Source organism: Planococcus citri, chromosome 1 (assembly GCF_950023065.1).
Source record: "Planococcus citri chromosome 1, ihPlaCitr1.1, whole genome shotgun sequence".
Lineage (NCBI taxonomy): Eukaryota > Metazoa > Arthropoda > Insecta > Hemiptera > Pseudococcidae > Planococcus > Planococcus citri.
The window spans coordinates 74,367,872-74,390,791 of NC_088677.1; the positions used below are offsets into that span (position 1 = coordinate 74,367,872).

The following is a 22,920-nucleotide window of genomic DNA, read 5'->3' on the forward strand; positions in this document are numbered from 1 at the left end:
ACACTACTAAAAACACGATAAATCGAATTGTTGTAAGCGTTTTTAACGTCAAATTTACGTCATTACTTGCGCCAATCATTTAGTCTAATTTTTGCTTCCATTCGATTGATTTAAAAAAACGTAATAATCGGTACAGGTAGGTATATTTTCCATTCAGGACAATACATAAAAAATATGATAAAAGTAACACACGAGAAAACAATCGGTGCAGAATTGTCGTCAAAAACTATAAATTGGAAAAAACCTTGCTCGTAAAAATAACAAAAAAAAATGTCGATAAGTAAAAGAAAAAAGTATAAAAATAACATTTTATATAAAAACAGAGTATGCGCTTAAGGATTAGATAATTTAGGCACGCGAAAATCTGTCATGTGCGAATTCGATTTTCAATGTAAGATTATATCCTTTTTTTTTTAAAACGGTGGTGTAAAATTATAATTAAAAAAGTTTTGGTAACTATAAATAGGTAGGTACAACTGGTACAAGTATAAGTATACTCATTACTCAGGTAAAGGTATTAAAAAAAATAATAATAATACTTAGAACTAACTGAAATGCATAATAGCTGAGCTTGATTAAATCTTAAAATTACAACAATAAAAATTAAGTATTAAAAGTAGGTACATAAGTTCAAAATTTTGTTTCTTAGGCGAATAAAATTTCAACCCATCACAAGTTTTCTTTGGAATTGACTTGATTTTTTATACTGTAAATTTGAAAAAATTGAAACAGTTCATTTTACTTTCGTACTTGGAGCATTTTTAATGTTTTATGATAATTGGAATCAACTACGTTATGTTTCATTTCAATAGACATGGAAAAAATGTGAATAAAGAATAATAGGTGATTTCAAAAACCAACCTATAAAAGCCCAAGTCAGGAAATTCGGCTGTTCAAAAATTTAGTGCTGATACAAACAAAAATTATGGGACGCAGTTCTTTCATTTTTCTACATCATCGCTAGTTTGACAATTATTATTGGACCCACCAGCCAAATTTTTCATATTCCTAAAATTTTTTGTAGAGTATAGACTAAGTATTTGATTTATATATTACATTTTTTTTTTCAAAATAAAATATGAAATGGCACATTTTAACAGCTTGAAAGTAAAATAAAATAACGAGATCTTGTAAATTTCAAAAGATGGCATACAAACAGATTTAACTGCTCTTTGATAAATTACGATATGTTCGAAAATTCTTTCTCTTCTTCATAAACTTCGGTTCGGAAGTGTCTTCACACAGTTAAATTTATTTCCTCGAATAAAAAATAATGTATAAAAACGAAAGGGATACAACGAATCAATGACGTAATAGAGTATTCTACACAAAAGTTGGGACGCAAAAATTTCCTTTTAACTAATGAAAGTTGAAAAGTCGAATCATCAAAGACGTAAAATTTATAAAACATCGTGAGAAAACTTTTCACGCCAAAGTGAAGGTAGCTGAAGCTCAAAATGAAAAACTGTAAACGTTAATAAGCCAATGAAGATTCGTTTCACGTTTCAAAACACCAATCGCAAGGTAATTTGGGCATTTTAGACGCTGGCCAAGGAAGGTATCCGGCTGTTTTAAAAACGTAATAATCATACGACACTTTACCGATCAGTAAAACAAACATGAGTACTTCTAATCCGATTATATAGCGAATGTAATCTTTAAACGTATGTGGTTTTGCACAAAGATTTTTCGGATTCAAATCAATCACCTGTAAAATAAAATAACGATTACAGCACGGACAGGCTATCGAAAAAATGTATGCAATTCCAGAGTAACTATGGAATAACGTAAAATAAAAGAAACAGTTCCCCTTTCCTTTCCTTCCATTTCATTGCGACGCGTCGAAAATCTTAAGAAATTTAGTTTTATAATGCGTTGTTGATGTTCATCGGCCAACTTTCAAGTATTGTTGAACGCACGAGAAGTTGTGAAGTAATAAAGCTGAGTCCTTTCGGTCCTTCGTATTCACGAAGCCAAATTTTAAATTCCCAAGGTCAAAATATAGTCATAAATTACGAACATATGCTTTTAATTACCTTGACTTGATAGTTATCGCAGTTGGCGTAAATCTGATCAAAATCCGGCACATTTTTTCTATTAGCCATGAGCCAAATCTGTAAAAAGTTGTAATAATTAACAATAACAACCGAGTGAGAAACATACAATCAAAAAACTTACTAGAAAATACACAACTGTATGTATAAGTTCAGTCATTTTAGCAAAATTTTTGATCAAACCTCGGAAAAATTTGGGGGAAAGCTGAATTTCACATTATTTGTTCAGATTGGTCTCTAAAAAAAACCATCAAAAGTTACACCCCGCAGAGGTCATTAACCTTTGCTGATAACGGTTTTTCGGCTGTATCGCCGAAATGAAGGGTCCGACAGGAAATATGTTCGAACAAAAATTGTTCTACGCAAAATTTCCTATCAGCATGACCAATTCAGTTAAAATATATTTTTCAATTTTTGGTAAATTTTTAAAAATTCAAATTTAGGCCAAAAATGAGAAAAAAAATCAAAATTTTACCAAATTGAGCTATACAGCTGAAATTTGGATATACTCTATTTTCGACCTGCCAAATCGATTGGAAACGATTTCAACCCGGTTTGAGCAGTTCTGGAGCCTCCAGCACATTTTTGAAACTTGCAATTCTCACCAAATTTCATCAAAATGAAGTTGGAAAGCGGAAATTTATTCTGTAAACTAATTTTAATACGCTATGAAGTCGACTGTAAGTAGATATCAAGCCGTTTTGTAGCCTTCACCGAGTGTTTGGATATTGCTGGAGCCTCCAGTAAATTTTTGAAACTTGCAATTTCTACAAAATTTCATCAAATGGAGTTGAAAAGCAGAAAGTTAATTCGGATAGATTTTGTGGCATTTTTTGAAAAACAGAAGTTTCTAAAAATCTGCTGGAGGCTCCAAAACGGATTGAAACTGCCTGTGATCCACCTCAGAGTAATGTCAAAAATGGGGTGTCTCTGTTTGGTAAAATTTTATGGAAATTTTGAGCATTGAAATATTTGCTGGAGGCTCCAGTAATTTCCAGAAAGTCGCTGGATGCTCCAAAACGACTTGAAATCTACGAGTAGTCGACTTCATAGTATATTGAAATTAGGTTACAGAGTAAATTTTTCAGCTTTTTAACTGTTTTGTATGAAATTTTAAAATTCTAAATCTGTTGGAGGCTCTAAGAATTTTCAAAAAGTTGCTGGAGGCTCCAAAATGACTTGAACCAACCTGCAGTCGACTTGATAGCGCATTGAAATTAAAGTACAGGGCGAATCTTGGATTTCCAACTCTGTTTGGTAAATTTTTATGGAAATTTCAAGCATTGAAATAGCTGCTGGAGGCTCCAGCAATTTCCAAAAAGTCGCTGGATGCTCCAAAACGAGTTGAAATCTACGAGTAGTCGACTTCATAGTATATTGAAATTAGATTACAGAGTAAATTTTAGCTTTTCAGCTGTTTTGTATGAAATTTTAAAATTCTAAAATCTGTTGGAGGCTCTAAGAATTTTCAAAAAGTTGCTGGAAGCTCCAAAATGACTTGAACCAACCTGCAGTCGACTTGATAGCGCATTGAAATTGAAGTACAGGGTAAATTTTGGATTTCCAACTCTGTTTGGCAAATTTTTATGGGAATTTCGAGCATTGAAATATCTACTGGAGGCTCCAGTAATTTCCAAAAAGTCGCTGGATGCTCCAAAACGACTTGAAATCTACTTGCAGTCGACTCCCTAGCGTATTGAAATTAGTTTACAGAATAAATTTTAGCTTTCCGGCTGCTTTTGATGAAATTTTGTGGGAATTTCACGTTTCAAAAATCTGCTGGAGGCTCCAGAACTGCTTAAAATGGTTTGAAATAGTTTCTAATCGATTTGGCCGGTCGAAAATAGGATATATTCCAAATTTCATCATTCTAAATCAATTTGGTAAAATTTTGAGTTTTTTCTCACGTTCGCGTTCGGTGTTTTGATTTTCAAAAATTTACCAAAAGTAGAAAAATACACTTTTGCACTTGAAATTTGGACTGCTGATGAATTTTTGCATGCTCTTTCGATCTAACTTTGTCGTTTTCTAAAAATGTCGTCCGAGTTTTAAGTTGGAAAGCAAAATCTGCGATTTCGGCGGACTTATCAATCAAAATAGCCGCCATTTTGTTAGTAAAGCCACTGAAATCGCAATTTCGCGAACAACTGAACTGGTCATACTTATAGGAAATTTGGCGTAGAACAATTTTATTTCAAATCACTTTTTTTCATCCGACCCTTCATTTCGGCGATATAGCCGAAAAATCGTAGATTGACAAAGGTTAATGACCTCTTGCGGGGGGGTTGAAGACAAGTTCGGTGTGCAACTTTGGTCAAAATATTTTCGAGTCTACTGCGAATCGAATTCACGTTTTATAAATTGTCGATTTTCATTTTTTAAAACAATTTTCATAAAATTGACAACTTTACCCCTTCCTTAGTAAGGGTGTGATCGCCATTTTGAGAAAATCTGAACTGGTCATGCTGATAGGAAATTTTGCGTAGAACAATTTTTGTTCGAACAAATTTCCAGCCGAAAAACCTGTATCGGCAAAGGTTAATGACCTCTTGCAGTGGTAGTGGTCAAGTTGCGGGGTACAACTTTTGATGGGTTGTTTTAGAGACCAATCTGAACAAATAATGTGAAATTCAGCTTTCCCCCAATTTTTCCGAGGTTTGACTGAAAATTTTGTTAAAATGACTGTACCTACTATGTACATATGTATATGTATAAGGCGGCATCAGATACATAATGTAAAGCGTTATAAGATAATGCAGCGCACTTTCGAACGAGTGATTTAACGATCGTTCAAGAGATAAGTTAATTTTCTAGTGAGGTGTACGTACCTTAATTTTAGAAGCGGTGGTGCAATCACATTTGAAATAATTCTTCGCTAGCATAAGCTTTCCTCCACCAGAACTTCGATCGAAAACATTTGAAAATAAGTACTCTTGAATCTGTCGATAATTCGTATGTTGAATTAAGTACGGTCGCATATAGTAGAAAAAATGACGCAAACGAAAACGGTATGGCTAAATAAATCGAAACTAAACACACGACTTGAAAATCAGAACTCTTATTTATATAACGCACGATCGCATTAAAGTCTCCCAAATTTTAAAACTCGGATCTATCTATCTATCCATCCACCTATACCTACTTCAACATAATGTAGTAGTACACGTTATAGGCAGCGTATTGGGCGCTGCTACTTCACATACACTTACTTGATCGATACTATTATTTCGTACTGTAAGCTGTTGAAACATGCCCAAAAAGTCAGTTGCTTCAAGATGCTTCAGCGTTTTGATTTGATTATTATCAGCGTATAATTCCGTAAGACTGCTGAAGGTTTCGTTTCCTATCCCTTCAAGACTTGTTATCTGCACCATAGAAAACCATTTTCATCAATTAAGATTTGCCAAATACATAAAACGAAGCTAATTAACAGGGCACCATACTTACACTGTTGCTACTAACATCGAGTATACGTGTATAAGGAGGAAGAGTAGTCGGTAATGAATTCATTCCTAAATTTGAACAATTGACTAAACTTTGATACACGTAATAAGGTCTTTCAACCTCTACGACTGCATCCTTGTCGTTTTTAGTTTGATCCAACGAAGCTACAGAACATTCGCATTTCCTATTGTTGAATTCCGGACAGTTATCGAAAGTCTGCAAGAAACGAAGAAAATGAAATAGGTAATCCAATGACATGGTTTTTACAAAAAATATTAGCAAATAACATACACTAGAAACACCTCTTTCCACATCCTCCAACTTGATTTTAACCGAAAGAGCATCGGGAGGTACGCATGTGGTTTCATTTTTGTTCACAAATGTAAGCGATTTTTTCGTCTTTTTTTTATCCGTAGTCAATCTTACTAACCCGCCGCATGCCATGTGTAAATTGCCTATATTTAAACCAGTAATGAAAGAAAGATGTTTACTACGTACTTTACAGGCGATATTCTTTTCAAGTACTTACTCTCGAATTTCACCGATTGACGTGCAACTACATATATTGAGAACTGTCATCTGTCAATCGGTAAATTCGAAAGTTTACAGTAATGAATTTACCTGAAACGTCTAGGAAGAATTCACTGGAATTAAACCCGGGAAGTTCGGGTATTTCACTTATGTTACTATTGGATATGTCAAAATTTTTCAACTTGGTTAAATTTGCAATAAACTGCGAAGAAATATTGCTACCCAGAATGTTATGAGAAAAATTGAAACAATTTATCTGCCAATTTTCGTTGAACGTTCCTTGCCACTGCAAAATACTAGTTTCAGTTATGGATAACGAGACTAGATGAGGCTGCAAACTGATGAAAACATTTTGGTGAAGACGAGTTAGATTTGAATAACGCAGATGAAATCCCGTAATTTTGTCTGAACCTCCTGAAAAATATTTCAATGCAAAATATTAACTGTATCCGGTTACATGGAGTAACTTATTTAGATAATGTAGAAAAATCACTACCGTGCTCTTTAAGAAAAGATGTTATTTCACTTTCATTTGTGACGTTACAGCAGTGTATTTGTTTGGAAGCTGAATCACTAAACGTTTTTATACATTTCTCCTTCAATCTCAATTCTTCAGTACAATTTTCCGGAGGTACGTTGAAACATTTGAGATCGTCGCAATACGTGAAAACGGGTAGAAACACTATAATAACCGATATATTCAACAGCCAAAAGGACCATGATACTTGCATGTCTGAAACACAATCAAAGCGGGTCAGATATGGTGATTAGTTGGATTGAAGAGTCGAACGGATCAGTAGTCAATTTAGAAACAGCAACTGATTATTCATATTATGTAAACCCATGTAATTAGCTAATTACCAAAATGAAGTGAATGAATTCTCGTTGTTGTGGATTGACGTGTGATTATTTTAATCTACGAAGTACGAATGTTTTGAATGAGAGAAAAAACATTCGTTACAACTGCACAGAAACACGTAACTTTGTTCGATGATGAGTAACTTACCTATTCAGTGCGATCAATTTTCAAACTTTCAGAAAAGAGAACGATGAAACATAACAAAAGGGTGAGGAAAATTCTTAAACCTTCATTTTATTGAACTAATTATAACTAATTAATACCATAAATCATAGATTTTTTCACTTCAATTCAACAGGCTTATCAGCAATTTAGCAAAAATGTCAACAAATGAACAAAATAAGACAAAATGAAATAATTCGAAAACGAGAACGAGATTGCCCTGTAACTGTTCTCAAGTAAGCATTCTATTGGTTAATTTCAAATTTCAAATTTTGTGATTGGCTTGAAGCTGTTGAAGCTTGCTTCTGGTTCTGACAGGTCAAAAAGTGAACGAGTGCACCTGCGGCTGCTGCAGTCCTGCTCCTGCACGCTGGAAATTTTCCAGGAAAAGTTTCCGGAAATTAATAATGTAATGGCAATGTAAAGGAGAAATTCTGTTAACTTTAAAATCCATAAATTTCCATGCAAATTTATGAAGAAGAGTTAATTGTTGCAAATGGCGGAAAAATTGTAAAAAAAGCGTCTAATTACTGCAAAATATTCAATACCTATTGACGAAAAAATTTGTTCAAAACAAAGGAATGTCAAAAGTTAAGTACCTAATTGTAAATAAATGGAAATTTAATTACCTACATAGTTGTATTGTATAGTACAGTCATTTTAGCAAAATTTTTAGTCGAACCTCGGAAAAATTGGGGGAAAGCTGAATTTCACATTATTTGTTCATATTGGTCTCTAAACTAAAACAACCCATCAAAAGTTGCACGCAAGAGGTCATTAACCTTTGTCAATACAGGTTTTTCGGCTGTATCGCTTAAATTAAGGACCCAAGAGGAAAAATGTTCAAATAAAAATTGTTCTACCTACGCTAAATTTCTTATCAGCATGACTAGTTCATCTTTTCCCAAAATGGCGATTTCACTCTTATTGAGGAAGGGGTAAAGTTGTCAATTTTATGAAAATTGGAAAAAAAAAATGAAAATCGACAATGTATAACGTGATCTTGATTCACAGTAGAATCGAAAATATTTTGACCAAAGTTGCACTCTGCTACTTGTCTGCGATCCCTGCAAGAGGTCATATAACCTTTGTCAATCTACGTTTCTTGGCTATATCGCCGAAATGAAGGGACGGAGGGAAAAAAGTGATCGAACTGAAATTATTCTACGCCAAATTTCCTATGAGCATGACCAGTTCAGTTGAAATAAATATATTTTTCAAGTTTTGATGAGTTAATTAAAAATCAATTTTGGCCAAAAATGAAGAAAAAAATCAAAATTTTATCAAATTGACGTAGATGGATGAAATTTGGGATATATCCTATTTTCGATCTGCCAAATCGATTAGAAATTATTTCAAACCATTTTGAGCAATTCTGGAGCCTCCAGCAGATTTTTGAAACTTGAAATTTCCACAAAATTTCATCAAAAACAGTTGGAAAGCTGAAATTCATTCTGTAAACTAATTTCGATACGCTAGGGAGCCGACTGCAAGTTGATTTAAAGTCGTTCTGGAGCCTCCAGCGGCTTTTTGGAAATTACTGGAGCCTCCAGCAGATATTTCGATGCTTAAAATTTTCGTAAAATTTTACCAAACAGAGACACCCCATTTTTGACGTTATTCTGAGGTGGATCGATCGCAGGCAGTTGTTTTGGAGCCTCCAGCATATTTTTTAGAAACTTCTGTTTTTCTGAAAATGCCACGAAACCTATCCGAATTAACTTTCGGCTTTCCAACTCCATTTGATGAAATTTTGTAGAAATTGCAATTTTCAGAAATGTAAAGAAGACTCCAGTAATTTCCAAAAACTCGCTGAAGGTTACAAAACGACTTGACGACTTCATAGTGTATTAAAATTAGTTTACAGAATGAATTTCGCGGCTTTTCTGCTCCATTTGATGAAATTTTGTAGAAATTTCAAGTTTCAAAAATCTACTGGAGGCTCCAAGAATTTTCAAAAAGTTGCTGATGGTAACAAAATGGCTCAAACCTACCAGCAGTCGACTTGATAGCGTATTAAGTTGGATTGCAGCGTAATTTCTTCTTCCCAACTTCATTTGATAACATATTATTGTGGGATATTTCAAGTTTCAAAAATGTGCTGGAGGCTCCAGAACTGCTCAAAACGGTTTGAAATAGTTTCCAATCGATTTGGCTGGTTGAAAATTGGGTATATCCCAAATTTCAGCTTTATAGCTCAATTGGTACAATTTCGATTTTTTTCTCATTTTTGGCCTAGATTTTCAAAAATTCACCAAAAACTGAAAAATATATTTTAACTGAACTGGTCATACTTATAGGAAATTTAGCGTAGAACAATTTTTGTTTGAAAATTTTTTCTCTAGGGCCCTTCATTTCGGCGATACAGCCGGAAAACCTGTATCGGCAAAGGTTAATGACCTCTTGCGGGGGTAGCGGTCAAGTTGCGGGGTGCAACTTTTGATGGGTTGTTTTAGAGACCAACCTGAACAAATAATGTGAAATTCAGCTTTCCCCCAATTTTTCCGAGGTTCGGCTAGAAATTTTGCTAAAATGACTGGACAACTTTGTATTGTAGTTCTGTTGATAAATGACATTTTTTGAAAATAAGTACAAGACTATCTGTACCTACCTTACATTTTTGAAGAAATATAAATTTCCATCAGTGACTTTCAGGCAATTTTCCGCAAGTTCCCAAAATATAAATTTCTGGAAATTTATCATCCCCCATAAGTTTTTGGAGGGGAGGGAGGCGATGAGAAAAATCAATTTTAGGCTATATTTTTTTCGGAATTCAGGGCTGCGATTTTTGAAAATTTTTATTAACGTAATCGGCGATATCAAATTTTGAAAACCGATGTTGTGGGTGCATAGGTAATATCGATACCCAACAGATTTCTAGTACCTATTGCAATGCATTAAAATTAAAAATATACGATGCGTTTGCTATTTGAATTTTTTGATAAATAATTATGAAACATAGGTAGGTACCCACGGTCCCACGGTCTGAGAATGGAGAAGAGATCATCCCTGATTACATAATTAAAAAGTTGCATATGTGCAAAACTCTGAACTTGTATGAAAATTCAAATTTTTCCATAATTTATACACCTAAACCTACCTACTTATTTTTTTTTACCACCTCGAATCACCTCAAAGTTCTGTATTAGGTATAGTTGGTCGACTTGATCACCAACCTTTACAAAGAGAGAAATGCTCCATTTTTTTAAAGCATTTGAGAATATTGAGCGCCGGCGCACATAAATATTTTTTTTGGAATTACCTTTCTTCAAAGACTTGATACTTCAGAATTCATTTTCCGTGAATTGAAAAATTGGAATTTATCAAATTTATTTTCGTTTTTAAAATTCACGATAAATACAAATTACCTATGAAAATAAATGTGAGAAATATAAGTATATTGCTTTTACTTTTCCTTAAGCACACTCGATACTATCCAAAAAATTAAAAACCTATTTTTAGGATTCATTTTTGGGGAATTTTGAAAGGAACCAAGTTCATTTTGAAAATTATTAAATTGATTTTTTTTTCAAAATTCACAAAAATACTTTTCTTTGAGCACTCAAGTAGAGCTTTCGGTGAATAACCATGTTGAAGAGGATAAAATTACGAACATTTTGCGATATTGAAATACCTAGGTGTTCACTCAGAATTTGAGTAATTTTAGTTCGAAGTTCAATAGGTACTTACCGCATTCAGCTTGTTTTCGCAACTTTTAACTTCTCCAACTTTTGAACGGTTGCACTTAGAGCTTTTGGTAAACACTCATTTTGAAGAGGATAAAATTACGAACATTTTGCGATGCTAAAACACCTAGGTGTCCACTCTAAATTTTGAGTAATTATAGTTTAAACTTTAAAGTTGACGTATGTAGTATGAAAAAAACGTAAATAGAAATGTTCATAAAATCGTTATTTTTACGCGAAATGATATAAATTTCACATCAATCGATAGAGAATTTCATCTTCTTTAATTTGATATACCTAAAACTTTACCCGAACTTCCGAACAACCGAAAAAATTACATTTTTTACGCGAAAAATTACATATAAAAGTTAAAACAATGGCGTTTAATCATCTTCACCATTTTCGATGTTTCCGAGGTAATCCGCCAGAGAGCGTATCTTTGCTTTGACTCTTTGACGAGTGATTGAGCGAAGATGGGGGGATAGGGAACTAATAATTCTACTCTAGATAACAGGAAATTGTAAATCGTAAATCGTAATTATTGTGGATTCGTGTTATTGGTGTATGTTTAGATTATTTTATTTGAATGATGGTTAAAATAAAATCTTCACGCCAAGGGTAAGTAATCCCAAAACACACAGTATAAATCTCTAAATTCGTTGGTTTTAATTTCAATTTAAATGTTGATCCGTTGTTGAGAATTTGTTATCACAACACAATTCGCTGATTTAATTACTCACCATTATTCGGACTTCCACGTTCCCCAGAGGGCGATACCGTCGCGGTACGTGATTGGCTAGTGATATTCTGTGCCTTCCTTGTTTACTTCTCAAAACGGGACTTTTTATCACAAACTTCGGCGATTTCAAATTCGATGTTATATTTCCATTATTTCACATTGAATAAAACTAAATTTACGTATAGAGAATTGCTTTGCGATCGTGCTATCGAGTAAATGTTGTGGTGAATTAAAATAACACTTGCAAAGAACTTTAAATTCATTTAATCGTGCAACTTTGTTTCATCCTTCTAAGCTCACTAAAACACTGTAACTCGAGGTAATATTCATTATTCACAACATATAACGATACTAGAAGTCATATATTAATCAAAAACACTAAAAAAAACACCACGAAATGTACGAAATTAATGAAATATCGTTGAAAATTAATACGAGAATGAAATCGCCGAAGTTTGTGATAAAAAGTCCCGTTTTGAAATGTAAACAACAAGAGCACAGAAATATCAACAGCCAATCAGAATGCGCGACGGTATCGCCCTCTGGGGAACGTGGAAGTCCGAATTATTAACCGATGAATAATAATCGAACCGTGTAACTGACGTTTATGGTTACGAGTCTTATGCACTTATCGCTGATTTATGGTTTTGTTATAGGATGTTGTGAAAAAGAAAAGAAATGAAAAACCCCATTGTGAAATTGTAACACTTCAGTATACATCGAGTGTTGGTTCGATTTAAAGATAGATCATGTCACCGTCGATAACTTGTTCGGGTAAGTGAACGATATCTTCAACTTATTAGGTATATATTGTATCTCGAGTGAACCCGATTTAAAAACCCGTTGCAATACTTTACTATGTTTAGAAATTTGATCCACAAGCAATCAAATGGAATGCGAATCAAAATCTAAAAAGATGGTCGCCACTCTTCAATCTCGCAAAGAAGCCTTAGAATGTAAACTACGCGAGAAAACGGCCGAATTGAAGAAACTATGTATCCAGGAAGCCGAACTGACAGGTGTTTTACCACCGGAAACACCCATCGAACCGGGCGAAAGTCCGCCAGTATTCCGACGCAGAATTGGTACCTCGTTCGCGTATCCAGAAAACCTGATAAACAAATTGAAGTCCAAAGAAGAAGAATCGTTGGCTAAATTAGAACTCGAATGTAAAATACAAACCAGTATAGCGGAAGCAGCACTTGGCTTAGCTAACGACGGTAATGCTAGTAAATCGATACGAAGAAAGCATAGATTAATGTACCAACAAAGTCAGCGTCGCTTGTCCGAACTCGAAGCTAGACTGACTGTTCTCAGGCAAAGTGTTAAAAGTACCAATCAACTGAAACAGAGGAAAAAACCTCGACCTCCTTTGACCGAATTAGACTGCGTAGATGGACCGGAAGCATCAGCAGAGGTCGATCCTCACTTCAAACATTCCTATAACGAAGATCCTGCTAGTTTATCTACGATCAATAGAGAAATACTTCGTAATGGTCAATTCTACAATAGTTTCGGTAAATCTCACAATTACCCCGGATACGTTCATCATCAAAATCAACATGTAAGTAAAAATACCTGGAACCGTAATTTACAATATCGTCGCAGTGTCGAAAGACCTCGTCATAATTCCGGATGTTACGACGCCGAAAATACCAACTGGTTGGAAGATAGTAATATGTGGCGTAATACAGCCCCCGTCGGGTATTTTTCCAACCAATGCTATACCACTTTACCGAATGAAAGTCCCACCAGAATGAAATCTCGATATGGAAGTTTAGACAGAAGATACAAAAATTCTGATTTCACCGAAGAATATCCTAGATACCCGGGTTCATCTCACGTTACTCCATCGCCTCCGGCTTGTACTCCGGTCCAACACACCGAACCGAATCTTAGACCTCCTAGTTTTATTCCATCACCCGATTCTTCACTAGCTAACGTTGTACTACTGCCAAATCAAACATACCCGGAAAACAGTCTGATGCGAACGCAATCCTTAGGCAACGTCGAACACTCTCGTAAAAGCTTAGATACTCATTCGTTGCAAGAGAAAGTGCAAGAAAATTTCCAATCCAATACATTAGGCAGGAAACCCAAGGAAAAAGAATGGCGAGAAACGTCGCTAGATTCAGACTGCTACGAAAGACGTAGTCGTACTCCACCGCTACATCCGAGAGCATCCAAAGTACCCGAGTCACCTGTACCCCAAAGACCGTATTCTCGCAGAAGTACACGAACGCCTCCACCTCCTCCTTTACCTCCTCCTCCCCATTGTTCAGCACCTTCAACACCGCCTCCCATTCCTGCACAGAGCAAGTCTCCAGTCAAGTCTCCTACGTTGATCGAGTCAACTGTACCGTTTGAATCGCCAAAGAATCATACTGTCGTCGAAGTTGGTAAATGGCAGCCTTATCGCGAAGTTACCAAGCCTTTCGAGATGAGTGATTTTTACAAATACAGTACCAAGTTTAGAAAAAACCCAGCTCCCGAGCAAAAGCCACCCAGCGAACATCACACGTTGCCTCAGAATCGAAATATACCTTATAGGCAACAATTCCCGGACAATACTCATGGAATACATAGAAGTCACGAAGATATAAATAAGAATACTTTCAACAACGAGAATCAATTTTTCGATACTAAACCGCTCAACAATATTACTTACAGAAAACACCGTCCGTTGACCATGATGGTTAGTGATAACAACGGTAATTGTGCTACTATCAAGTCGTGGCATAATGAAGATTCCTAAAAGCTAATTCATGGCAATAAATTTTTAATGTGACTGACACTGAGCATTGTCAGTGATCTAATTTTAACAATAATTCGGGACCAGCAATGTGTTCTTTACTTTGTAACGAATTGCCTTATATGATTGTGAAACAAGTTTTTTAAAATACTTTTATCATTGTTATATTTCGAAAGTAACTTTCGTCTTGGTTAAAAATTTTTTATGTTTTTTTGTACGTGTATTTTTAAATTTCGTATTTTTTTACTTTTTAAATCGGTTATTCTTAGAAATTCAACTATCGATGATCAGCAAATGTAATATTTATACATTGTATCGTTTTTATAATGCATTTCTTTTTTGTAAATATACACATGTTTTTTTTTCGAATTTTATTCTATAAATTAATTACACGGAGAAAAAATTCGCATGGCATTCCTTCCAGTTTCTCTTACGATATTCGATGATGTCAGACAACCACCGTTTATAATTGTTGACTAAGGGCAAAGATGTATAAATGTGAGAAAATCGCGAATCAACGTTTTCGTAACCTTGAAGAAAATCATCCAAGTCATTGAAATAGAACTGCGGCAGCGGATATCGATATTTATCGCGTTTTGTGCAACTAATCTCGTCATTGTGGCAGATGTTCGAGATAAGATTATTATCATGCAAATTCTCTATATCTGATTCTTGAACTAAATCACGTTGATCTCTAAATGCGTTTCTTTTTAATGTATCGCAGTAGCATTCGTTGAATGTAGCTCGACGACGTTGATTTACAGCTGTCCCATGAGAATGAAGCGATGTAACCTGAAGTTTTTTTCTGTCGCGAGTTTCCGGTTTCTTCATTGGAAAAGAATCGAAACAATTTCGATGACGGTATGGATTTTTCTGAGTCGACATCCTGCAAAAAAAATTATCGAAAATATAAAAAAATTCGGATGTTGTCGCAGTCGGTAGGACTCGAACCTACGCTCCCAGAGGGAATCTGATTTCTAGTCAGACGCCTTAACCACTCGGCCACGACTGCTGCACCGTAGAGGGGTCGAAATTCGAATACATTAGCTTTCACTAAATTACTCGTTCAGATTATTTCAAATAATTAGTCTACGTAAGCTAAAATGAGGTTTATTTTACCTTAAATCAATTGCAGTGGTTTCGGAAAAGAAGTGATAATGGTTGACGTTTGCCTAATCTAATTTTAGTCTGTAAGTACTGGCTGAAACTGAAAAGTACAGAAATGGCCGGATTTACCAAACTGTCGTTTGTTGATTGATTAATCTTCATTTCATTTTCATACAAAGGTATAATCAAGGCCAATACCGTTTATTTTCAAGGTGCTTTATTTTTGATTTCTTAACCATGGTAACCTACTGAATCGAGGAAAAGCTAAGGGAAAACAAACTGATAAGAAATCAAGGACAATTTCCCCCTCCACTTTCATTGCCGAATGAGTTGAGAGCTGATGCTTGAGCACGTGGTCGTGTAATCAACGACCAACAGGTTGAAAAACATTACAAATCATATTATTTCGTATTATTTTCAATATTTTCCGGTCTCATCTCTCATTTTATAATAATTTCACCATGTATTACGTACAGAATGAAATTACAACATTTCTCATTTCCTTGATTCTAGGTACATTTTGATGAATAATAATTTCTCAAAATTACTACACATTGAAACGACATACTTTTCATAAAGTAAATTTAATAAATAAGACACGTTCCGTAAAAATTTATTCCTAAATAAATAACTCAACTAAAAATTTTGGTACGAATAAAAAATGCATAAGAAAATATAGGTACATAAATCACAAGAATAATTCTTTGATGAGAAAAACATGGCATTGGATAAACATTAATTGACATGATGAATAACATAATTTAACTAAGTATGTATAACTATTCAAATTTACTCAGCAACTTGGAATACATTTCAGCATACTCGGAATCCGGTTCAGAACTTCGTAAACAGTATTTGACTATATTTAGCTGCAAAGTAAAAAAAATACGTAGATGAACTAATTTGAAATCAAATTTTTAGAAAAGAATACACTAGATTTTTTTCAATTTACCGCCGGAGTTTTATCGACGTAGTTGTGCTTATTAGCCAAATTCCACAAATTAATCGATAATTTAGCTACATCTATACTGCGTATATCTGCTCTCAGCATGATGCACATAAATAGTTCTATCGCAAGTTCAGCCTAAAATGCATAAAAGAAATACATAATAATTTTCAAAAAATGAAAAAGGAGAATTTTAAGGTACGTAATAAGTTTGATTTTAAATTTCAACTCACTTGCTTCCTAACTTCCTCACTATCGCCTATTAATTTTAAATGAGTCAAGATCTGCTTCAACAATACTGTGGAAATGGTTTCTACTTCTTCTCGAAATTGTAAATCAGATGCATACAGGATATCGTTTGAATCGACTAAAATAAAAAATATGTTTATAAATTTGAAATACAGTTTTGAATTACAAAGAATCAGATAATTTTTACCATTGAAGAAATGATAGGGATAATAATCTTGATACTCGACACTCAACAAATGAAGAATATTCACAAATAGATGAATCTTCACGTAATTTGGTTCTTCCCAAGCATATTGTTTCACTACGTTAGCCAAAGTACGAACCAAAACTAAAGATCCATCGTCCGAAGGATTATCCTAAAAATAGAATTTTTTTATGAAAATGAAAATATCGAAATCGATCAAAATTCAATTCATCGTGACACTCACCGGAGCAACCAATAAAATAGACATAAATTCTTTGATATAAGGAATTAAAATATTCTGAGTATGTTTTTCTTCTCCTTTTTCTCCAATTACTTTGGGAACGTCGGCCACAGTATCGATAATGGCTTTAAAGTAAGCATCAGCTGTAATCAAACAAAATAAATCACAAACCAGTCCAAAAATTAAAAGGAATTTATGAATTAATTCAAATTACCTTGACCAAGACACTGATTGGCTAAGGTTGTTTGACACGATATTATGTATAGCTGAAGTCTAGTTAGAGGAGATGTTATTGATGGAATGGTAATAAAAGAATACGCAGCACAAGCTCGAACAAAATCAGATGTTTTTGAAGTGTGGCGTCCTTTGACAACTTTCAACGTTTCGAAAGCTAATTTATTCACACACTGAAAGATCACGAAAATTAGAATTTACTTGGAAATTCTTCAATATATTTACTCAATTCAGAAATTACTTGAACTAAGGTAGCATGAACGACATCCAGATTATAAAACGTGCCTCTAGCTTCTACGTAAAAATCTAATAACTGTTCGAAATCACGACCGAAATCTATTCTTCGAACAAAAGTTGAAATCAGATTGCTGATTTGCTTTTTCTCGTCTTCAACGGCAAGAGCACTGAAAACGACCTATTTTTAGTAAACATTCATAAATTTATAGAAACAGATTTTTATGAACACTTACTTGATGGAATCGTGTAGAATCCGCGCAATATGCATTATATTGTTCAGTACTACTGTATCATTAACGAAAGTCTCATTACTACGTTTAACAAAAGCTTCCATCATAATTTTACACACGTTGACTTTCGACGTTTCCGAACGAAACAGATTTAAAAATGGTAACAAACTTTCCTACAAAAGAAAAAAAATCATCTTTCAGTGGAAAATTAATGTTTGGCCGAATCGAAAGTTTGATGCACTTACAGTGATCACAAGTGACGTAAAATCTTCAATTCCATCACTCAAGTTTCTAATGACGCTTTCCAATTGAGCGTACATACGTTCGGTGAAGTTTCCTTTTGCTAAATATTTCTGAACATTGGTAAACAAATCATCTACTTTTGCAGCCTGTAAAATAATATAAATTTACAAAAACTTCAAAATAGAAATTATTTTTCCAAAATTAGCGAATACAAGTTGCTTTAAATTACCGTAAAATGAGGCATACTCAATGGTATCCATTGATCAACAACTAACATATAATCAGCACCACTATCCACGTAATTAATCATAGGCCAAATATCCTTAATTACAGCCGGTTGCACATTACATGGATTTTCCTTCATGAACTCTTCATAATTTCGACCAAGATTCAACAACAATTTATACACGGGAACATCTGAAGAAAAAAAAATTGTAAGAATTTGCAGATAAAATTATATGAATATGTAAGTATATTTACTTAACTCACCTAGGTGATTCGCATTCCCTATTAATTTCAAAAATTTCGGCCCATTTGTTGCAATATAATATGGTTTTGATGCGGTTAACAGTAAATAGAGTAATATTGCGCTAATAAAACAAATTTTTCAATTAATAGAGTATTATTTGAATTTGGAATAACCTCGAGAAGTGAATTACACAATTACTTGTCATTATCTTCATCAAAATAAGATACCCATTGTGAATGAACGTTATCAAGTTCTAAATCCGATACACCTGAAAGTATACCTTGAAACATCCACTGCATCGGTGGCATACAAGATTCTACGTACTTCGGAAATTCTAACGTTAAACGTAAATTTTTACAACTGGCGTAAATCTGGAAAAAATTATTTTTTTTTAGCAATATTAAGCACACGAAAATAATTCCGATATGAGGAACGTACTTTGGCTGTCATTTGAAGAACAGATTCGAAATTATCATTGAAAAATTTATAATCTTCGGCTCCAAACTTCAAAGCTACACGACAAACGTAGCAGCGTAAATACATCGAAACTATTGGATCACCGACACCGTTGATCATTTCAGAGATTCTCCTTAATATTTCGCCATTTTTTCTACAATGAAGAAATCGAATATTAGAAAAGAATAATTATGTAACTATTAAAAAAATTCAATGAATTAAATTCATACCCGCTAGTTATGAAGGCGTAAGACCTGAGCAAAGCTAATTCTACGTAAAGCCTCGGTATCAATTCTCTGATTGATGCTATTTTATAGAACCAATTGTGACACGTTTCTTGGGCTGCATCGGGTACCATATCGAGGGTAAAATTATCAGGGAATTTTTTCAAATTTTTACCGAATAACTGATTATACCTGTAATAATTACGGTTATAAAAACAAAATGAATAATCTCGAGCTCGAGCATCTCGTGAATTATACATAATTTTAAAATTACCCAGTCATTACGCATTTTTCCTTCAGTCTTTGGTATACAAGATCGCCAAAAGTATCGAGAATTTCAGTGATGTGACAGTATTTAACGGGATAGAACCAATAAGCGTAAGAATCTGATAGTAATTTGGAGCACTGAAAAGAAAACAAACCATTACAACGAAGTAATCTCAATTCTATCTAAATGAACGTCAAATTCAACATTTCGTACCTGTATCACAATTTTTAAAGCTCTGACACGTTGATCTTCGTTCCAAGCTCGAATAACCTCCTTATGAAATTTATCTATTCGCCGACAATAATCCTGAGGGTGAATATCATTTATTTCGAAAATAATACCATCTTCATAATCATCGGGACGGTTCGGTTTTCCTTTCAGTAAAGATGTACCTAGAGTAACAGTTTTATATTGGCTTCTTGTAAAAAAATAAATATATATATACAGACTAAACCGGTAATACGTACCTTTATCTTGTAACGAAAAGCAACTAGTCATTGTTAGAATTTCACTGGAATTGAATTTCGATAACATAGATTCTTTTTTAGAGTTCCACGATTCTAGTCCTCTGAATTTTACATTGTCTGTCACACTGTTATCTAATTCATCCTAAGAAATACCAGTTGAACGATTCTCGTAATCAGTGAGTATTGAATACTTGAAAAAACAAATTTGTGCACAAAAACGTACATCTTCATCTTCAGCTTGAGCTTGAGCTTGTTTTTGAAACATACTCAGCGGATCATTTCCCTCCAACATACGATCTAATGGATCCATCGCATCGTAGGTGAACTTGTTAGTTGACTGAACAGGTGGCTGATTCAGTAAAGTAGGTTTTTCTACTGTCGTATGAGTACGATTCTAGAGTAAATTTACGAAAATTGGATGAATTACTCGTTAAATAAAGGTGAATACAAAATACAACTTGACAAGCATATAAAATTACTTTGTTTGAGAACCGTTGTAGAGGATGATTCGAAACTTCTTCGCGAACCAATCGTATCCTTTGGTCTACCTTGGTCGACGATTTTCTGCATTTCCTGTATTTAAAATGTAAAAGAAATACTGTTAATCTGTACAATAATGTATTATTATTCAACCTAAATACATGAAAATCACTCACCAGGTAATATTTTGTTGAGACATTGTGTTTCCGGAGACACACAACTACTTGAAATCGAATCAACTATGACTATGAACGAAAAAATATTTTTGTGATGTAGAACATTATTTTGAAATTAATTTCCTCAATTAAACATAAAGTTTTAATCGACTTTATTCAATTTTGAGACATTGATCCAAAATTAATAGCCGCAAAACCTCAAAAAAATTGAAGGGTGATGTGTTTATTTTGAAATATTGATAAGATTTGAAGTTGAAGTTGATAAGAAATCAGTTTAGGTAAATTGAACAACATAAAAGTAATGATTCGAAATTAATTTGTGGTAAACCTCACGGGTAATTCCCGGTAATTACGCTCGTTGTGTCTCTCTCCTCGTGTGTACGTGATGTACGAGTATTCTTGTTATGATATTCGAAGCGTTAAGATGTAATAATTATATTCCTTGTTATTTTTTTTTTTTATAATAAACGTTATTAATTGTTCGTTAATTGTTAATATGTTTCCTACATATTTCAGAAGTGGTCGAATGTGCGTCAACGAAGTGTTTTGAATAATTGAAAGTGTGTTTTTGTGTGTTGTTCGCGATTTCTGCCGAAAGCATGGTCAAAACGAAACGAAATCAATCGCCACCTTTTTCTCCATCGAAAGTGGACCTCTCAATGAATACCGTTAGCGAAATCGTCCAAGCAGCTAGCAGCGCAGTGCTACTGCCGGAAATATCGAAGTTTACGGGTGAGGTGTCTGCTACTGAAGCAAAAGAATGGTTGAAAAGCGTCGAAAATCAAGGCCTGATCGGTGGTTGGAATAACCTACAAAAGCTGGAAACTGCGAAGCGATTACTTACGAAAGCAGCCAAAAGTTGGTATCTACTCAATGCGGACGATATCAAATCGTGGTCCGATTTTCGAAGTTGTTTTTGGGAAACGTTTATTGGCGAAGATGATGGAAACGTGGTTGACAAGTGGGAACGTTTCTCCGCGCGATGTCAACAAGATAACGAATCATCAATCGAATACATCTTCGATAAGCTGCGTTTAGCTAAAGATGTTGGTGCATCCGTTGCAGAATCGAAAAATGCTGTTTGTGCTGGGTTTAAGTCCGAAGATATGGCGAATTATCTACGTATTTACGATTATTCGAAAGCTGCCGATTGGAGCAAACGACTTCGTGAATTTGAATCTAGTAAATCGAAACCTGACGTTGCTGAAAGTGAAAACGAAAAACCGGTTGTTCCTGATCCTGAAACGAAAAAGTCCGAATCCGTCCTTCTGGTCAATACAGCGTTAGGTGTTGATCGTGAAAAATATGTGAAAACGGCTGTTATCAACGGAAAAACGATTTCGGGAGCGTTGATCGATAATGGTAGTAGCGTATGTGTGATGCGAGCGTCAACTGCAGTCACCCTGTGCGAAACTATTCAACCCCCTTCGAATACGAGAATTTTCGGCGTTGGTAATTTGGAAAACGGATCGGAAGTACTTGGTAAAATCGTAGGTACGGTCTCAGTCGATGGTGTGGCAGTACCCGAAACGGAAATTCTAATCCTCCGTGATAATGCGTTACCTGTTCCTCTCGTCATTGGCTGTTCTTGGATCGAAAACCCGAATGTTGCGATGATCAAGTGGAAAGATCAATTTATCATCACACAGGCGAATCGTGTGTCGTTAAACGAAAATAGTGTCGTGTTTAGTGCCGAAAAATCGCCGTGTAACATCGTTGAAACGTCTGTCAACTTCGTTCGAGTCGAAAACGCCGGCAAAATTGCTGAAAAGAGTGAAATTCGTGTTCGTAATCGGAAAAGGAAGCGAAAACCAGTTCGTGAAAAATCGTTTATTGTTAGTGATAAGCGCGATAATTGTCGTTTTTGTTTTTCGGAGGAAAATTGTACCATTTCCCCGGAGTTGCGTTCGCCGAAATTTCGTAAAAAGTGCGTGAATCGGTGTGTTGAGGACAACACACACTGCAGAATGGCCGAGTGTGGTAAACCTCACGGGTAATTCCCGGTAATTACGCTCGTTGTGTCTCTCTCCTCGTGTGTACGTGATGTACGAGTATTCTTGTTATGATATTCGAAGCGTTAAGATGTAATAATTATATTCCTTGTTATTTTTTTTTTTTATAATAAACGTTATTAATTGTTCGTTAATTGTTAATATGTTTCCTACATAATTTTAAAAAATTTACGATGAATGAAATCATGAATTATTGAATATTTTTACTTTTATTGCGCGTTTATTTGATTCTGCTTTATTTTGAATATGAAATTAATATTCTAAAGAGTCTAATTCTAATTACATACATATTAATGATGATGTTTAATGATGAAAAATTCGTAAATTTACTGAAAAAAATATTGGGTAGGTTGCCTAGGTTCTTCCTTTTGCCACAGTTTTCGAAAAAAAGTTACCTATATAAAATTTTCCAACTCACAAGGAAACCTCTCCCCTCATAACCAAAAACTGGAGAATATTGGACAAAAAAT

General features: G+C 34.4%; 3 protein-coding genes, 1 long non-coding RNA gene and 1 other non-coding gene across 8 annotated transcripts; 1 reads left to right on the plus strand and 4 right to left on the minus strand.

The window, feature by feature from the left end:
* Positions 1–124: 124 nt before the first annotated feature.
* Positions 125–7,212, minus strand: hfw (leucine-rich repeat domain-containing protein hfw). 2 transcript variants are annotated; one of them, XM_065345087.1, is made up of 10 exons: positions 7,036–7,212; positions 6,891–6,945; positions 6,526–6,762; positions 6,120–6,443; positions 5,790–5,953; positions 5,502–5,714; positions 5,264–5,419; positions 4,883–4,993; positions 2,037–2,114; positions 125–1,708 (listed from the first exon to the last, which is right to left on the minus strand). In XM_065345087.1, exons 3-10 carry the CDS (start codon positions 6,758–6,760, stop codon positions 1,499–1,501), a joined length of 1,491 nt encoding a protein of 496 aa, XP_065201159.1. In that variant the 5' UTR covers positions 6,761–6,762; positions 6,891–6,945; positions 7,036–7,212; the 3' UTR covers positions 125–1,498. The 2 variants fall into 2 exon arrangements, with proteins under 2 accessions (XP_065201159.1, XP_065201151.1); XM_065345079.1 differs by lacking the exon at positions 6,891–6,945.
* Positions 7,213–11,196: 3,984 nt separating this feature from the next.
* On the plus strand, positions 11,197–14,486 carry LOC135832117 (probable serine/threonine-protein kinase samkC). 3 transcript variants are annotated; one of them, XM_065345145.1, is made up of 3 exons: positions 11,197–11,354; positions 12,132–12,249; positions 12,342–14,486. In XM_065345145.1, exon 3 carries the CDS (start codon positions 12,365–12,367, stop codon positions 14,228–14,230), a length of 1,866 nt encoding a protein of 621 aa, XP_065201217.1. In that variant the 5' UTR covers positions 11,197–11,354; positions 12,132–12,249; positions 12,342–12,364; the 3' UTR covers positions 14,231–14,486. The 3 variants fall into 3 exon arrangements, with proteins under 3 accessions (XP_065201217.1, XP_065201225.1, XP_065201208.1); XM_065345153.1 differs by lacking the exon at positions 11,197–11,354 and adding an exon at positions 11,482–11,794 and having other exon boundaries at positions 11,970–12,249; XM_065345136.1 differs by lacking the exon at positions 11,197–11,354 and having other exon boundaries at positions 11,482–12,249.
* A 13-nt stretch (positions 14,487–14,499) lies between these two features.
* On the minus strand, positions 14,500–15,604 carry LOC135832135 (uncharacterized). Its single transcript, XR_010556281.1, has 2 exons — positions 15,347–15,604; positions 14,500–15,113 (listed from the first exon to the last, which is right to left on the minus strand). It is a non-coding gene; the product is annotated as an uncharacterized LOC135832135 (long non-coding RNA).
* Positions 15,158–15,239, minus strand: TRNAS-AGA (transfer RNA serine (anticodon AGA)). The gene has a single exon. It is a non-coding gene; the product is annotated as a tRNA-Ser (tRNA).
* A 327-nt stretch (positions 15,605–15,931) lies between the features above and the next one.
* LOC135832140 (VPS35 endosomal protein-sorting factor-like) lies at positions 15,932–20,631 on the minus strand. Its single transcript, XM_065345175.1, has 20 exons — positions 20,439–20,631; positions 20,262–20,355; positions 20,006–20,176; positions 19,783–19,924; positions 19,529–19,707; positions 19,322–19,452; positions 19,054–19,239; positions 18,806–18,977; positions 18,566–18,738; positions 18,388–18,488; positions 18,128–18,315; positions 17,901–18,044; positions 17,659–17,828; positions 17,430–17,592; positions 17,169–17,361; positions 16,958–17,097; positions 16,717–16,885; positions 16,514–16,647; positions 16,287–16,418; positions 15,932–16,203 (listed from the first exon to the last, which is right to left on the minus strand). The coding sequence occupies exons 1-20, from the start codon at positions 20,459–20,461 to the stop codon at positions 16,114–16,116; spliced, it is 2,895 nt and encodes a 964-aa protein (XP_065201247.1). The 5' UTR covers positions 20,462–20,631; the 3' UTR covers positions 15,932–16,113.
* Positions 20,632–22,920: the final 2,289 nt, after the last annotated feature.